Raw genomic sequence first — 18,529 nt, 5'->3', positions numbered from 1 at the left:
GGAAAAATGTTTTCCAAGGGTATAAGTATTAGTGAGTGTGTAAGGTACATAGAGATCTTGGAGTCAAATATTGTAATTACAACTCATAATATTTAGTGGAAAATCTCTTGTGTTGCAAGAGTATTGAACATAGCCTTTGGTGGACAAGAAAGTGAATCAAGTATAAAAATTCCTGTGAGAAGAAGAAGGTGAACCATACAATAACTTTAATTGGTATAAAGATAAATTTATCTTATTATGTACACTCCTGGGTCCAAAACAACACATGAGATGTATTACATTTTATTTTTTAAATATGTGAGGGCTACATCGTACAACAGCAATTGGAAATAACTACCGACAGTTTCGGATGCGCGATGCCAATGTCGGTGGTGGGCAATGTTACCTAACCTTTATGTAATTAATTAATTAATCATATTGATGAAGATTTTGTCATGGTTCGGATAACTGTTTCTTGGTGTGAAAAGTGAGTGTGAGTGCTTGTGGTGGTGTTTTCTAACAAAGCTTATAACTCGAGTAGCAACTAGCAACTCATCAGTAAAAATGACTTTTGTTAACATGTTACCACATGCACTTAAACAATAACACATCAGAATGTCAGATTGATTTGGGTGTATTGTTGAATTAGGAACATTGGTTTAGGTTTTATAGAAGAATATCTATATCTATACTACTTATAAAGGGAAAACCCAAAATAACCACCACCATGATGTAATTTGTGGTTTTCCCTATTTTGCCCTTACTATATTTTAATTTTTACAAAAAACATCATATATAACCTAATGTTCCTCTCCACCTAATATACGCTCATATTATTTTGTTAATTATTTTTTATTATTACATTATGACTATCGGTCTTTAATGTAGAATATTACACAAATCAAATAAATTCAACTGTATATTACAAATATTTTACACAAAATATTATGTTTAACATTTATGACATACAAATTATACATTATAAATGATAGGAAAGCGGGTTGACAGACACGATAGTGGCTGTGAACACGCTAGTGTTACTAATCTTGATATTTAGATTCATAACATGATTATATAAATATAAAAGCTATCATAACTACTGCTACATGATTAACCAATCTTCCATCAGCGAGTCTTTATTTAATCTCCAATTTGTCGAATTTTTGGTTTATGAGGAGTTCATTCCACATTCTGGAAATCTGAATAGAGAGATAATGAAATCAATATAATAATATATGAGTAATTATATATTTTAAAATATAAATGGTGTAGGAAATTTTGTAAAATACATAACTTTAATACCAACAAAAATACTTTCTATTGGATCAGGCCCATGAAGGTAATGTGCAATTAAGAAAAGACGTTATAAAGAAAAGGAGTGGATCATGTCCAGCTATGCAGTAACGGTGAACGACTAAATTAGGTGTAAATTTAGTTATTATTTATTAGTGTATTTATTTGGTGCGGTTAGAAATTGAAAGAACATTTGATTTCGTTATCGCGGAAACTTATTTTGAAATCAAAATCCCGTGAATGACAAAGTAACAAACCTCTCCTCTTTCACCCAAACACTTCACAATTCTCTCACCACAAAACTTTCCAATTCAATTCAACATTGACAACAAAGAGAAGAGAAAATGCGAAGAAACACGCTCCCTCGTAACCCATGCCCTTCCACCTCCGATCTCCTTACATGGCCTGAACTCCCTCCGCCGGAATCCCCCTCCGTCGTAACCGCCTCCGGGAACCGTTCTCGCCAGGTTAATTACTACTAATTTATTATTCACTATAACTCCTTTTTTGTATCAACATTTTTTAGGGTTTTGTTTCAATTTCAAACTTCAAACTCTCATGAAGATTATGTTGACTTTGTTTCTCATCTTATTCACAGCCTTCGGGTAAAATCGGTGAAGTTCTTGGTGCTGCCAAGTTTGTCGACGGAAAAGCAGAGAGTCCAGTCATGAAGTAATATATATTTTTTATTTCAATGTTTGAGCGTGCATTGAGATCTACTTACTCTTTTTGTTGTTACTTTTTCGAGTATTTTCTTTTTTATTGCTTCATTCTGTGATCTGATTCTGATTCAGTGTTTCTTTCGATGCTATGTGGATTCACAACTTCTTTCCATTTTTGCTGTATTGTTCTGTTTTATTTAATTTTGCTGCCATGCATTTTTCCAGTCAGTTAATTATTTCGTTGTTTACACTTTGTGAACATGGTTTTCGGTTGAGATCATTGTTACATTTACTGCAATTGCGTATAATTGCAAGAAAATAGGATCAATAAGTGTGGTTATGATGAAGCTCAAATCTTAAAATTGCTAGTACAATCACAATTGTAGTCTGCAATTTAAAACCATAACAGTTAATGTGGATATGTTTAGAAGCCAATCATCGGTATCTGGTATTATTCACTTATTGTTAAACTTCATAGAATTGTGTTTCGATGGAAAAAATGACATGAAATTCCTTGTAAATTGGAGTCCATTCTTTTTATATAAGCCTGACTAATGTGAAATTCACTATTGAATAATGAAAGGAAACTCTTATTGAATACAAAACTGTTTATTTGGTAGTGGAAATCACGAGTCAGGGTATTCTGCCAAGTAGTTAACTTCAAAAATTCTGTTTATCTTATCTACTATTCTTGTTCTCAAACACATCTTTCACCGTGTGTTACTCAGGAAAACATGCCCAGGGTATAAAATGAAAGAGATGACTGGAAATGGTATATTCTCAGCCAGTGCTGAAGATAGCTCATCACAAGCCAATTCTGCAAATTCAAAAAACAGAACAAGCGTACATGGATATCAGGTATACTAGATGATTTCCTTAGCATGAAAGGCATTCTAGTCATATGATTCTTTCTCAAATGTCAAATCCATTTGTGATAACAGTATTCTTGTTTCCCCCCCTGCAATTGTATATCAGGAAGCAATAAATGGAATCAGCCGGTTATCATTCATAACCGAAGAAAGCATTTCTCTTAAGAAATCAACCTCTATACCAGAGGTAGCAAAGCAGCGCGAACTGAGTCGGACATTTCGTGAAACAGATGCGAAGGGTAAGAAACAAATATCAAGTGCTAAAAATAAGGAGCTCAGTGGAAATGGCATATTTGGCCCTCTTCCCGGGATTTTGCCTCATCCTTTTGCTGCTGCATGCACTTCGGAATCAAAAGAAAGTAAAGACGTGAGAGGACCTGATCCACGAAATGTGCACACATCAGTGAAAGTTTCTAATGTAAGCGTCTTCTGGGCATTGAAATCAATCATATTATGATGTACCTTATCTATCATTTTATATTGGGTGAATGCCTTAAGAAACTTACTGTTCTAATCCCTACTTTTAACATCTGCATGGTTATTTGTAGTGATGAGTTTTGACCTTTGATGGTCCTCTATACCAATTTCACCTTCTACTTTCTTGAAATGCAAAATTGAAATACAGATCAATTGTCCAATTTTATGAACACATAACCTTAGTATTGTAACAGAAAATATACAAGTGGAGCTTTTTAGGAATACCAATTTAGTTGGGAAATCTTATGTTATTGAAGGATTGATCAATGACCAAGATGTAGAATCCTCCCAGGGATGGATTTTTGTGTGCTAAGTGCGTTAGTGATCTACCAACAAGGCCCAATGGGCAAAGTCTACTTGGTGTTCTCCATGTCTTGAAATATATTAGTTTTTGATTGTTGGCTGGGAGACCCCATTGATGCACACAAAAAATAAAGCTGCGTTTGTAATCTGCCCTCTACAATCTCCTTCATGTCCTATATATAGTGATGAAGAAGAACAGGCTTGTGCCTTGTTTAGGGGTTCCAGATCACCAGTGGGTAGTCATCATGAAGGAACCTCGGTGGTAGGGTGTCCCCAAACCTTCTGCTTGTATCCTTGCTTCCACGAGTGTCCACCACCGTCCTTTAGCCAATTCACTTAAATTTTCTAGTATCTAGGATCTGATATTCATTCACCTACAATTGCAAAGCACCAAATAGCTATATGAACACAAAAGATTGTAGTGCATGATAAACCCTAAGAAAATGCATGATAATGATCTAAAATGATGATTACTTAAAGGGAAATATTATGCATATTAATCACACATCAATTGGTGGGGTCCCCAGATGTCCAAGACTCCAACCTGACTCAGGGTCTTCCTTGAGCCTGGTTATGGTGATTACTAAGCTCAGTTAATCTGAGCTTGAAGGGTCACCTCAGCCCAGGGGGAATGTGATCATTAAAATCTTCGATCTTAATTTTGTTCTCTCACAAAAACCCAAGTGTGTCAATCTTTAGTTACAACTAAACAATAAACACCACATGCATTTTATCCAAGAGGTCTGTAAGTTTGTCTGGATGTTTTTTCAAGTTTCCATATCGTTTTTATTTAATATTCCGAGTTTTCTTCTAGGAATTTATTTTTGAATAATAGATGTTTTTCTTAGTTTTACAATGACGCCTCAATTGTTTTTACCTTGCCTAAATTTTTTTTAACCTTTGTTTTCTTATTTTTGTAGCTTGCTGGTGGACAAAGTAATATTTTCAAGAGAGATGTCCGTACAGGTTCAGCACAAAAGCTTCTGAGTAGGTCTAAGCTTAGAGAAATTACTGGAAGTGACATATTCGCTGATGGAAAGGCAGAAAACAGGGACTCTATATTAGGTGCTCGCAGACTCCCTGGTGTTGGGAGTGACATATTTGCCAACGGAAAGGCAGAAAACAGGGACTCTATACTTGGTGCCCGCAGACCCCCAAATGGTGGGAGTGACATATTCGCCGACGGAAAGGCAGAAAATAGAGGCTCTATACTAGGTGCCCGGAGGGGCCCTGGTGGTGGTAGTGACATATTCGCAGACGGAAAGGCAGAAAACAGGGACTCTATACTTGGTGCCCGCAGACCCCCAAATGGTGGGAGTGACATATTCGCCGACGGAAAGGCAGAAAACAGAGACTCTATACTAGGTGCCCGCAGGCCCCCTGGTGGTGGGAGTGACATATTTGCAGACGGAAGGGCAGAAAATAGGGACTGTATACTTGGTGCCCACAGACCCCCAAACGGTGGAAGTGACATATTTGCTGATGGAAAGGCAGAAAACAGAGACTCTATACTAGGTGCCCGCAGACCCACAAATGATGGGAGTGACATATTCGCGGACGGAAAAGCAGAAAACAGGGACTCTGTACTAGGTGCCCGCAGACCCCCAAATGGTGGGAGTGACATATTTGCGGATGGAAAGGCAGAGAACAGGGACTCTATACTAGGTGCCCGCAGACCCCCAAATAGTGGGAGTGACATATTCGCCGATGGAAAGGCAGAAAACAGAGACTCTATACTGGGTGCCCGCAGACCCCCTGGTGGTGGGATTAACATATTCGCTGATGAAAAGGCAGAAAACAGAGACATATTAGGTGCCCGCAGACCTCCTGGTGGAAGAAGCAGCATTACCTTGGTTTAAACTTGGTAGTTTTAATACTAAATTCGTCCCATATATTGTATGCGTTATTTTGGCAGGAAGGATCAGTGTGTTGGATTATCAGCATTGTATATTCCGGGCATAACCCCCAAAGCAGTATATATAATGTCTATCACTGCGATGGGTGCGAGTGGTTATTTATTTTGATGTACAGGACCATATACTGTGTCAGTAAAATGATTCAAGAATTTTTCGTTTTTTGTGATAAGAAATTATTTACTGTAGTTGGTTTATGCTTTGCATGCGATCAAAAATATGATTGAGAAATCAACTTCCGTAGTTAGTTTATTCTCTCAAGTCTCCACGTATATGCCAGATTTTCGTGACTTGGGATAAGTCGCATTGAGAAGTAATCCATACTAGCAAAAAAGGACGCAAATATTTTATTTAAATAGTTAAAACTCCATGTTTTGAATTACAACCATATTCAAAACATAAAACACGAGGATGATTCATACAACTCACAAGAAACAGTTTCCACTGTCCAGGGAAAATCGTGTTGATGGTAAAAGGAAAAACTTATAGCCTAACCAGCAATTCCATGAGTCCTTGACAACTGCACATGGCAATAACTCTTAATCATCATGTCCAAGCAGTGCAAGAAGCATGCTCTTATAGTCACCAGAAGTATCATTCGCGATTGCACGATCTAGAGGAATGCTATTCCTTTTTTGATATTCCTCTGCAATTCGCTGCAGATCAACCTCAGCTCTAGTTGTCACCACCCTAGTAAGAGCCCACTCATCAGTTCCCATCTTGTTTATAGCTATCCTTAAAAGTTCCTCAAAGTATTTCTCAGGATAGGTCAAGCACTGAATTGTTGCCTTCAATAATTTCAGATATTCATCTTCTAAATTGGTTTCCAGATCCTGCAGGCATAAGCCTATTGTCAATTCAACTACAACCAAAGACTAATACTATAATCGTTCAACTAGCAAGTTACCCGTGCATTTGCAAGGGACGGTATTTTTTTACCCCATGATTAAGAACACATATTACACGTACATTTATGATTAAGAATATGTATGTTGCTTACATTCGCATGGTTAAAACTATATATGTTACCACTGTATTCATATTGTTAAAAATATTAGTTATATATAAAATCATACGGTCAGATCATACGGTTTAACTGTTTAAATCGGATAAACTTAATATGGGACCTCTTCTGGTTTAACATCTTGCTTGATAAAAATACACTTTAAATAACATATTTATAAAATAATAACATATTGCAATGATGAAGATTTAGTANAACAAATCTACAATGATAAAGTTAATGAATAAAAAAATAAATAAAAATACACTTTAAATAACATATTTATAAAATAAGAACAAATTACAATGATGAAGATTTAGTATCGGGATACAGAAGCCATCATATTAAGTTTAACGAAATGAAGATTGACGAATAAAACATTGGATTTGTAGACATGTGAGAGAAGAATAGGGAAATATGAAATGAAAGGGAGAGAAGAATATGGAGATATGAAATGATAATGGTGGAGAAGTAATTCACATGTGAAAAGGGATTCAATCCCCTTTATTGTGAGATGTAATTTTTTTATAGAATAAAAAACAAATGAGCTCAAATTAAATTGTACAATGAACAAAAATGAAAGATTGACATATTTTGGAGGGAAAGTTTTGATTGAGAGATTGACACATGTCATTCATGAGAGACCTTTAGTTTTGATGAGAGGTTGACACATGTCATGAGGGCTTGAGAGATTGACACATGTCATGAGGGAGCTTTAGTTTTGATGAGAGGTTGACACATGTCATGAGAGCTTGAGATATTGACACATGTCATGAGGGAGTTTTAGTTTTGATGAGAGATTGACACATGTCATGAGTTTTGATGAGAGGTTGACACATGTCATGAGAGCTTGAGATATTGACACATGTCATGAGGGAGTTTTAGTTTTGATGAGAGATTGACACATGTCATGAGTTTTGATGAGAGGAGTTTTTTTTTATTATATAGGTAATAGATTACAAACTATACTAGTAAAATGCTTCATCTACAACATCTTTCTTTAGGTACTAAAAAAAAGATGTCAAGTTTGGAAACAAAGAAAATAAGAAATAAGAGTGTTGGAGTGATTTAGTGTTCATAAATGGCCAGAACATTTATACCTTGTCTATGGCATTCCCAAATTCATCATTGTAGTGATTTAGTGTTGCATTTAACTGTGCTTTACTCCTTGTTGTTACAATCCTGATCAGGTCATCATGATTGTAGGCCTTCTCTGCAATCTTCTCATGAAGTAATTTAGCCTCAGATTTTGCCAATATCGTGTTCACCTCGTCTCCCTCATAACGGAATGTCCCCACAAGAGGAACCAGAAGCTATTATTGAAGTGTCAAAGGTAAAATCTCATCAGGCATAAAAAAAAAGATATATCTTGAATATAGTGTTAGGCCTAGACATAGCATGATCAATGAATAATGCAAAAGACAAACTAGCATGTTGTTTAGCTTTTAAATCTAGCAATTTACTTGAATGGGTATATCCACCCTGTCAAAGATACACTCATACACATATTTCTGGAACACATTTGTTCTTTTGACATAAATTTGAGTTCCACATTTCTCCTAAACAGTTCTGTACAATAAAGTTGAGATTTTTACCTTGCGAAGGTCCCCGGAAGTATGATAGGCAATGTCTTCCTCAATGGACCGTTTAAAACGAGCTTGGTATGCTTGTTTCGCACTAAAGAGTTCGCGTGAAGATCTAGTGGAAGCAATTTCCATAATGACCCAATTGTTTGAAGTCAGCCTCTTAGTAGCTTCATTAACTAAGAAGGCATCACGCTCAGCAGGATCCAATGTCCACAACACCACAGTGCGCTGCCTCATTCAAAGCATCAAACATTAGACAAGAAAATGACTCCATAAATCATAACTGCACCTGTATGTTTCCTTAGTCAAGCTTGTCCATGTAGAACAGTGAAACTATGTAGTATGTACTATGAAATTGAAAACTGAAGAAGTAATCAAATCAGGTCATGTCCAATTTTTAATCATTCCAAACATAACAATTAATTGAATATTCTGACCCAAAGGCTTAAACTGACCTCAAAGTCACTTGAAAGTTCTTTGTCTAGATCTTTAAGAAGATCTTCTCCATAAGTTGCAGCATAAGTTGCCCGAATCAACTTTCGCTGAGCTGCATTTCTATGACCCAGGATTGATATGATCAATCCTTCATTCGTTCCCCATCCTGCAAAGATATCTCAGAATGGTGAATTGTATGATGAAAGAATAAAAAAGGCCTAATGCAATGAAAAAACTAAAGAATAACATTACCCTTCTATGAGGGCTGTTTAAAACTCAATTTTTATTTTCACATATTTATTTTCTCCAATGCACTACATTTCCTAGATAATGACCACACAGAATAAATTTCCCTATGTCATCAAAAATAAATAAATGTCCTATCTACGACACAGGTAACTTGTCTCTGCATTCATGCGGTGTAAAATTGTACTTAGAGCTCAATATTTTATTAATAAAAATAATTTATGATAACACATTATATTGTGATTGGATACATGTATCTGAATCAAGGTTTGGTTGTTGTTGCTTTTGTATGTGTATCAATAGCTAACATCAAACAAAAGAAAACAAAATAGTTGATAGGAAATCAAAATGATTTAATTTAATGTTGATGCACAGCTAAAGAAAATTTCATTGTCATCCATTCATATACAATCATGTCATAACAATATTTGATGCTCATAATAGTCCAAAGTTTGATCATAAAAAACTTTACACCAAATCACTAAGAATAAATATTAGAAAAACAGATATGATGAAATGAAACCATATCTCATTGTCGTGATCATTCATCATGCAAGAATAACGAAAAATACCATGAATCAAAACATATAAATCAGGTGACAGTAAATTAATGCTCCATGCTAAAAACAAATTATTATTCGTGATTCAAATGAAACATGAGAACGAAATGAGATCATGGACACACAAAATGACAAAATTACACATGAGATAGATCCAAATGAACAGACAAAAGATCCAATAATAATAATAAAAAAATGAAAATAAGTGGTTGCAATGAATTAAAATAAATGAAATGGATGATTGAAATGTAACCTTGAAAAGCCTTTCGGAGTTGTTCAGAGTCTTCTTCAGGAGAAGGAACATGAGAAGGGATCTTCAAAGTAGCTCTAACCTTCAAAGTCGCCATTGTTTGTGGCAGTCAGAGTTTCACGATCTGTGTGAGAAGTTAATGGCACCTTAACCTTTTTATACAGTGATGATTCAACAATGGGAAATTATAAAATACTAGTAGTAGTAAAATAGAAATAAATGTGAAACGTGTGGTATAAGTATATGAATAGTTAGAGATTTTCTTAAACACGCATGATTTCAAGGAAAGTTGAAATGAGTGACGTTATTTTATTTTATGATTCAGAATCTTGTCATTTATTTCCTTCAAGATTATTTGGACCAAGCAAGATAATAAGAGTCAATTTTACTTTCATAACTTGTCTAGTGGTTGGTTTGGCACATTTTCCATAGTTTGAAAATATATTCATTAATAATGTGTTCATAACTTTGATTTATAATATTAATCTCGGATTATATGTAATAATTTCTCCAACCATACAACTAAGCAAATAAAAAATGGTAAAATTTAATTTAAAATATGAGGAGAGAAAGAAGGAACATGTATGGAGATTGGAGAAAGAAGCAGAAAGTGGAAACCACGTTATTATTTTTAGTGGTGGAAACATGTTATTATATATATATATATATATATACCAACCCCATCTCTGACAACAACAAAAATGATGTTTAGAGGTAGAGCATAATCATCTTTAGACAGTAGAGAACTAGTTGAGTATGGTTGAATATAAGGCAGTTTCATTTGTCAGAACTAGTTTAAACATGGACAAACGATTGTCAGTTTCATTTGTCAGAACTCAGAAGCAAAGAAAACAATTATTTGGCATTGGTGATGAAAATCCTTTTCTTGATAAAATTGTACTGAACAAGAGGATGCTTACATTGGCTTCTGCTTTGTGGGTACCTAAATAGAATTCTTTTGAGATATAAATGATGAAAGAGTTCCATAGTGACTACTTTTTTGCCCAAAATATTTTGATTGTCATGCTTGCTCACCACTAATAATAGACTGTGTTGGTTCATGTCTACATGGTGACTTGTCACATTTCATTAACAAGATAATAAACTCCACCAACCAGATGAAAATATTGTTTTAGATAATTACTAAAGTTAAAAATGACCAAGTATTTACCAAGTAATATACATGGCTTTTGGTAAACGATTATATTAAGTCTATTCAGAATAAGGATCATCTCTATTAATGAAGAGACAATTACTACAAAAAATAAAGGAAAATATAATATGATGATACATTTTTATCCTTTTATAAATAATGGAATAATATTTTTGTCACTAAAAATACAAACAAAATCAAATATTTGTTTCTCTAGAAATGATATTTGTTAATCTATATAGTTAAGATTTGGCAGCTCTATGTGCAAATGTGGTCTTCTACCATGTGTTATAGGAGTAGCAATCCATTTATGCATGTTATTCATCATAATAGATAATCAGGGTGGAGGAGGTGTTTGTCATTCTTGAATGACTTTAGGCTTAATGACTCTCAATATCATAAACAAGTTTATAATGGAAAAGATTGATTAAATTTAAGTATGAATTATTTCAAATATTTGGTTATATAAGTGAAATAGTTACATAAGATAACAAATAAAATAAATATAATTAAAATATGAGAGATGATTCATTTATTCCAAGAGTAAATGGAAGAAACATACTCCATATCTTAGCTATCAATTCTAGAAAAAATTAATTGTTTACATCTATTTACTAATTTAAATCATTAGATTTCCTATAATAGATAGTTAAGATGTTGATTAAGTTTTGTCTATCTCTTAATGTCTAACTAATAAATGAAAGAAATTGTATCATATATAACCTAATGCTATACATGGTTAGAATTAACCTTTATCACATCCTCTAAAATAATGAACATACACAAAAAAGAAAAACTAAAAGATTCGTTCAAGATTTTGTGATATTTTTCTAATAACTCATGTGTCTATATTTCTTCTCTATAATAAGAGTTGGTGGATAATTTTTTCTAATAACTTTCTAACTTAAATATGTAATTCATTTCTTGATAAAGGAAAGTTTAGATGAGTTGGGTTGAGTCTAAACTGGACAGGGTTGGGCCGCACTTTTTACATGAGTGGAATTGTGTTGATAAAATATATGTATTTATAACATGGACATATAACTTATATGTTAAGGTTAATTAATATGATCAAAGACTATATAGCTAAAAATCTCTCGGAGGACTTATGCAACAACAACAAAAAAGACACTCCAAGTCAAATGCATTCATTCAATTCTATTTGGCTTATTATATTTTGTTATAAAACAAATATTTAATGTGTATACATTAACAATTTTTATACAATTAATATATTATTTACTATTTATATATCAATCATCATTAATTATTCAAAAAATAATACAAATAAATATTGAATGATGTACTATAAATATAAAAACTTTACATTGATCATACATATTAAAGTCATGAAACCATATGCTCACATTTCTTATGTAATGTAACCCGAACATAAATAAGCTCCATTTGCCTCCCGAAACGATGACGTTTACTTGGCCTTGCAAGCAACATTAATACCTTTCTCCTGAAAATAAAAGGCGTCATTTTTTGGGCGTAAAAGAAAAGAACGAAACGGAGAGTGAAGAGATTCAAAATCGGAAGAAAACAAGTCAAATCCAAGTCTTAAATGGCGCCACCTCAATCGCAAGGTATGGGTGGAAGGGTTTTGTTCTATTCCATTCTCCTCACTCTCCAATATGGAGCTCAACCTTTGATCTCTAAACGCTTCATCAGGTTATATTCTTTCCCTTTTTCCTTTTTCTATTTTTTATTTTACTTTTTATCCTTTTTTAAAATTAATTTAATCATTTTTATGTTGAGCATAGCAAATAATCACTACTTGGTGGATTATGATAACATGATTAACATAATTCAAATACCTAAGCTAAACATGCTGCTAAAAACAAAGGAAAAGAAAAAGGACTACGTATAATCAAAGATAAAATTCTATATGGGTTTTGTAAATTGAGCCCTTTTGGAAATAAGCATGTTTTTGTATTGTATTGGCTATCAGGAATTTATGTAATTCAATATATGTTGTTAGTCTGGGAAAGTGGAAATGTGGGTCAGGACGAGTTTATATTGGAAATCAACAACCAATTCCATGTTTTGGTTTATCAGTTTAGTTTCTGGTGTTGTTAGAAACCAGTGTTGGATTATCGTCGCAGATTTTCTCAATCTATTTTAGCATACATAGCGTTTTAAGCATAGTGCTTTCCTGTTTGTGTTGTATGCATGTGACCTGGAATTGATTTTTATCAGAATGTAGTTTGTTGCTTTAGGATCGGGAATTAGGAGATACTCCTTGTATCTATGGTTCCCCCATAGGCAAGTTTGTCATCAGTTTTTTGAAGTACATATACAAGGACACAGTAAATTCTAAAAGTAAAGGATATAATACAGTTATGGTACGAATTACATGATTAATATATGGCGAGTAATATATAACACATGACATGAGCACTAGTGTTTGTGTTTAAAATGTATGCATTACAATTTACTACATAGTTATTCCTAAAAAAATTCCTGAAATCAAAACTAAAAAGAGGTACCAGTCTTAAAAAGTTAGTCATTTGCCACAAAAATTCAAAAAATAAAAAATCACAAGATGTAGGCTGTCATATCTGATTGTGTAATCAATGTGGCTATGCATCTGATAACAGGGGTATGGTAATCATTTTAAAGTGTCCATGCTTCCATGTCTAACTCAGGTTAAAAAATAAAATGTTCATGTCATTAATGGATTTTAAAGTCATTAACTTCCTTGTGAATTAAATCATTAAGTAACATGTTTTAATTGTACATGTGAAGCATGTCTTATTAACTGATTTTACCTTCTTCCCATAGACGTGAAGTTATTGTGACTTCATCCGTTTTGACATGTGAGCTTGCAAAGGTAACTCTTGAACTGTTAAACCTATACTATACCCGCTCCTGTTATCATTTATTTGAAAAAAAATATGTATCTCTTTAATCTGCCTTGTAGGTTATATGTGCAGTGTTTTTCATTGCAAAGGAAGGTAGTCTGAGGAGAGTGTATAAAGAGTGGACATTGATTGGGGCATTGACTGCATCAGGACTTCCAGCAGCTATATATGCACTCCAAAATAGTTTGTTGCAAATTTCTTACAGGAACCTTGATTCACTTACATTCTCGATGCTGAATCAGACAAAAATTATTTTCACTGCATTCTTTACTTATTTCATATTGAGGTATGTTCCTGCAGTTACTGTCCATAATATTTTCGTTTGCCCCCCTCCCTGTTGAGGATATGTTAGTTATCTTCAGTTTTGATGTTCTATTGGTTGAAACTTAATGGGAACTCTGTCACATTCAACAAGGACCTGTTATGACAATGGGGTTTTATATTTTCCGTTTTTTTTGGGGTACCTCTGTGGGAAAAGGAGGATTGGGGCTTGTTATCTGACTAAAGATAGTCTGAGTACAGATGCCTCCATTTGTCTCATTCTTTTCTTATTGCTCCTCTAGCTTTCTATCCCACTGGTAGGCATCCTGTAGCTACTTTATCAGCAAAATAAGGGAAACAGAATGTGCCCTAATCCTTTAATTTTTTCTCGAGAAAATCCAACTCTTATGTTGCAAATGAACACTAGGTATAAGAGGGTGAGCCTTGGCACAACGGTAGGGTTGCTGCTTAGTGACCAAGGGGTTGTGGGTTCAAATTCTAGAAACAACCTCTTCGCTTGTGGGATAAGGCTGCCTAAATCTACCATTCTCATACCCCACTAGGTGGGAGCCTCGTTCAGTGTGCCGCCCTTTGAAAGTGAAATTTGCCATAATAACCAAGAAACTCGTAAGTTTATGTCCTTCAAGTTGAATATTTTCTTTTGACTAGTGCTTACATGTTAAAATGACGTATTTCATATACCTAGCAAACTTATTTTATTTCCTTTCAAGTTTATAAACACTCTTAAAGCTTCTTATATGACCATAAATTCTTTTGACAAGACTAATTAACCATCACACAGTCTTTCCTTGAATACTAATCTAGATTGCTATGCTAACAAATCTAGCTGAAAGAGTGTGTATGAGAGAAATCGTGTCTCGTGTTCAGATAATCCGCCTTATTGATGTTATAATACAATTGCATTAAGTACAAGAGCTAATCAAGGACTAATTACATAGCTAACTAACAGTAATTAACTGTAGTCATTATCTAAGTTGACTGATATTCTAACGTGTTATATGCTAATGAATCTAGACTAGCATTCTAACTGTGTTCAAATGCTCTGATGATCTGCTAGTTATCATGTATGTCAATATCAATTTCATAAACTGCTAATTAGGGTTAGTTAGTTGATTTAATTTGTAGGATCGAACTGCGTCAACTCAAAGGTCTTATCAGTGGTTGCTGGTGATCCTTCAATAGTACTAACTATAAGTGCTTATTGAGGCCTCCACTATGCCCTGACCTTCAAATCCCCTCCTCTTGAACTTTTTCTCACTAAAAATAAGATGTATCTTAAAAAATTTAAAACCCCCTTGGCCTCCTCCCTTCTCCTTGTTTTCTCGGTTAAGAATCACCACTAGTATATAACGCCAGGCCCTCAGTATTTCTATTCCAGATTACATATTTTATATCAAAGGGGTTGTTTTATTTTATGGCTTTGACTGAGACATAGATAGTTTTTTTCTTTAAATGATTTTGGTGTACACAGCATCTGATAATGGTTTCTTCAGGCAAAAACAATCAATTCAGCAAATTGGAGCCTTGTTCTTGTTAATAGCTGCGGCAGTTCTTCTAAGTATTGGTGAAGGCTCTAGCAAAGGTTCTACTGGTGGTAATGCTGATAACATTTTATTCTATGGAATTGTTCCTGTATTAGTTGCTTCAGTACTCTCTGGGCTGGCTTCTGCCTTGTGTCAATGGGCATCTCAGGTTACCAGAACTTTCAATTTTCTGTTCGAATTGAAGTATCCTAAATTGATTAGTATTTATTTTGTACTTATTGTTTCCTTCTATCATAGGTTAAGAAACACTCATCATACTTAATGACTATAGAAATGTCCATGGTTGGAAGTCTATGTTTGCTTGCGAGCACTTTGAAATCTCCAGATGGGGAAGCTATAAGACAACATGGGTTCTTCTATGGTTGGACTCCTCTAACTTTGGTAAATTTCTCACTGATATTTGACTTTTTGATATAATTCTTATAACTGGTAGATTGTTGTCATGCTTATACATTTACAGAAGGCAATATAACCATCACATAGGTCTAGCAAACTGAAAGGTTCAATATTGGTATTCTGCCCTCTGCTAAGCATGTGCGTAATCAGTGCAAGTTTGTTTTTCTTTGGGTACTAGTATTAGTTCTGTTGATTATACCCGGACTGCATATTGACTGTCTCACTTGGATTACAAATACAAACTAAAATGCCATTGAACTGTGATTCAAGAAAAAAAATACTCTAGTTTTTGTATATACTAGATTAAGTATTTAACTACCATACATTTAAGGTTCTAGTTGATTACAAATCTCTAGTTAAACTGAATTGTTGAGTATGAGTACAACCTACTTCAGTGCCTTTTTCTGGGCATATCTTGTCAATATGCAACTCAAGAGTGATGGCTCCTTTAATAAATATTGATTGATATCAGCTTAAAAGAGTTAGATGTTGTTTTTGATTCTTTTCAGATCCCAGTAATTTCCAATGCCCTTGGTGGAATTCTTGTTGGTTTAGTAACAAGCTATGCTGGTGGTGTTAGGAAGGTTAGTTTAACTCTGCCAACTAAACTAGTTTTGATTGCACTATCCACACAGGGGGGGTAAAAACGGAGATTTGATTTTTGCTGTTAGTTTGCAATGTTTCCATGTTAATTTGGTGGAAACAGATTGCATGCATTTGATGCTTAAAGTATATTGCTTACATTTACTATGGCTTTTGGGATTTAATCTAAATTCTAATACACATGATTGCTGTTTTATCAAGAAAAGCTATTGTTTCTCTTTATTGATGTAATTAGAGGAAGTAACTGCACAGGCCTTTGGTACTAACGTGTAAAAATCTACTAGACAGCATAAAATAATTGAGGAATGAATTGCCCCACATGACACATAATCATTCATTACTTCAAAATCATTTTATTAGGAAAATTGGGGGATAAAACTGTGTTTTATCTGTTTTGTACAAAAGTACTTACATGGGCATTAATTCGATATGGTTGCAGGGGTTCGTCATTGTTTCTGCTCTATGTGTGACCGCATTACTACAGTTCATTTTTGAAGGAAAACCACCTTCCATATATTGCCTTGCTGCTCTTCCACTAGTCCTTATTAGCATTTCAATATACCAGAAATACCCATACCTGGGTAAGAAGAAGAAATCATAGAATCTGATTATCATAGATAGGGATGGGAAGTTATTTCATTAGTTCCTCGCCGACACGCGTTTGCTTTTTATCTACAATATACAAGCATGTTGTAAATGATAGAAGAAGGTGAACACTATTTTCAAGATCTTCTCCATCTACGTTTTGCAGAGCCTACTTTTGTAATGTTCTGGATTTTGGAACTTATGAAGGAGGTATTTATGTTCAATGTGAGAAGTGTTGTTCGACTAGAAATTCATGTTATAGAATACAATGCATGTATAACCTTTGGTGTGATAAAATTTGGAATGAACTAAAGCATTAGAATGATTGCAATAGAAATGCTGTTGCACATTACTGATTTTTTTTGTCCTGTATCATTTGTTATGATTGATTGGAAAAAATTTAAGTAAAAAACATGATAACTAAAAAACTCTCACTGTGAGTGATAGATATATGTTCTTTCTTTAAACCTTTTGAATAAATATTCATCAGGCCCTTCTTTCTTTACACCTTTTGGAATAAAAGTTCATCTTTGAAGAAAAAATGAAGGGTGAGTCTACTGAAAAGTTAAATGTCAAATGGTCAAAAAATAGTATAACGAAAGTAGTGTGCATATTGTACAAGAATTTTTTTTGTAGGATTCACATATAACACCAAAAAAATGTGGTGTGAACATAAAATAGATGATTGTTAGAGTGACTCAATGCAAGGAGCAGAGTGTGACTGAACTAAACTTTAAAGTCATGTAAGTTAGATGTTATTCATTCAAACTCATCATCTTAATTGTGTTCTAAAGGACATATGTCTAAAGTTTGAAGTATCATAGAGTCTCCACCAAATATGATATAGATAATTCACTATCCAATTGAATCTTAGATAATTTTATTTCAAATGTCAGTCTCTTAATTTTATTTCAAATGCCAGACTCTTAATTTACTTCTGCAACATATCTATACTTATTATACACCAAACATGGTTTAGCCACCCCCATTGAGTAATTTGTAATTTATTATTTTGCCCTTACTATTTTTAATTTTCTACAAACAAAATCATATAATCTAATGTTCCTATTCCCATTACACATTCCATATTATTTTCTTAATTGTGTCTTCCTTCTTATCTTTGCAACTTGTAACATTTTTTTATTTACCCACGGAAGAAAAATATTTTGTAATGATATTTCTTTAAGTGTGTTCTTATGACTTCAATATTTTTTTTCTCAATTTCGTCATATCAAAGAAAAATCATTATTTGGTTTATAATATCTACTATTTTGTGTTTTAATAAGAAATGCATTTGACAAACGGTTTGAATGACAAACATTAGTCGGTTTATAATAAATTTACTTGAATGATTATGCCTGGATTATACATTTCACCTACAAAACTAATTGCAAGTTATTCGATTATTTAAATACATAATTACATTCCAAATAATAGAAAAATGGGTTGGCAGATATAAAAATATATATTAAGAAGCTTGTATTTATAATGTACTTTAGATTAAAAACTAGTTTATGTAGTAT

General features: G+C 33.7%; 3 protein-coding genes across 18 annotated transcripts; 2 read left to right on the top strand and 1 right to left on the bottom strand.

The window, feature by feature from the left end:
- Window positions 1,461-5,727, top strand: LOC109362576. 15 transcript variants are annotated; one of them, XM_019608449.1, is made up of 10 exons: window positions 1,463-1,739; window positions 1,871-1,944; window positions 2,663-2,792; window positions 2,910-2,955; window positions 3,034-3,221; window positions 4,504-4,755; window positions 4,831-4,980; window positions 5,056-5,119; window positions 5,174-5,323; window positions 5,396-5,727. In XM_019608449.1, the coding sequence occupies exons 1-10, from the start codon at window positions 1,617-1,619 to the stop codon at window positions 5,440-5,442; spliced, it is 1,224 nt and encodes a 407-aa protein (XP_019463994.1). In that variant the 5' UTR covers window positions 1,463-1,616; the 3' UTR covers window positions 5,443-5,727. The 15 variants fall into 15 exon arrangements, with proteins under 15 accessions (XP_019464000.1, XP_019464002.1, XP_019463989.1 ...); XM_019608448.1 differs by having other exon boundaries at window positions 2,910-3,130; window positions 3,182-3,221; XM_019608443.1 differs by having other exon boundaries at window positions 1,495-1,566; window positions 1,598-1,739; window positions 2,910-3,221.
- Window positions 5,820-9,725, bottom strand: LOC109362579 (annexin D2). The gene is made up of 5 exons (XM_019608459.1): window positions 9,580-9,725; window positions 8,541-8,686; window positions 8,095-8,313; window positions 7,600-7,812; window positions 5,820-6,329 (listed from the first exon to the last, which is right to left on the bottom strand). Exons 1-5 carry the CDS (start codon window positions 9,671-9,673, stop codon window positions 6,036-6,038), a joined length of 966 nt encoding a protein of 321 aa, XP_019464004.1. The 5' UTR covers window positions 9,674-9,725; the 3' UTR covers window positions 5,820-6,035.
- On the top strand, window positions 12,144-17,319 carry LOC109362914 (CMP-sialic acid transporter 5). Of its 2 annotated transcripts, XM_019609003.1 has the most exons (8): window positions 12,144-12,403; window positions 13,517-13,565; window positions 13,656-13,882; window positions 15,372-15,570; window positions 15,660-15,803; window positions 16,328-16,402; window positions 16,861-17,057; window positions 17,093-17,319. In XM_019609003.1, the coding sequence occupies exons 1-7, from the start codon at window positions 12,297-12,299 to the stop codon at window positions 17,020-17,022; spliced, it is 963 nt and encodes a 320-aa protein (XP_019464548.1). In that variant the 5' UTR covers window positions 12,144-12,296; the 3' UTR covers window positions 17,023-17,057; window positions 17,093-17,319. The 2 variants fall into 2 exon arrangements, with proteins under 2 accessions (XP_019464548.1, XP_019464547.1); XM_019609002.1 differs by having other exon boundaries at window positions 16,861-17,319.

Source organism: Lupinus angustifolius, chromosome LG12 (assembly GCF_001865875.1).
Source record: "Lupinus angustifolius cultivar Tanjil chromosome LG12, LupAngTanjil_v1.0, whole genome shotgun sequence".
In the NCBI taxonomy this organism is placed as follows: Eukaryota; Viridiplantae; Streptophyta; class Magnoliopsida; order Fabales; family Fabaceae; genus Lupinus; species Lupinus angustifolius.
Note: the sequence above shows the minus strand (reverse complement) of the source record. Positions and strands in the feature narration are given on the sequence as shown.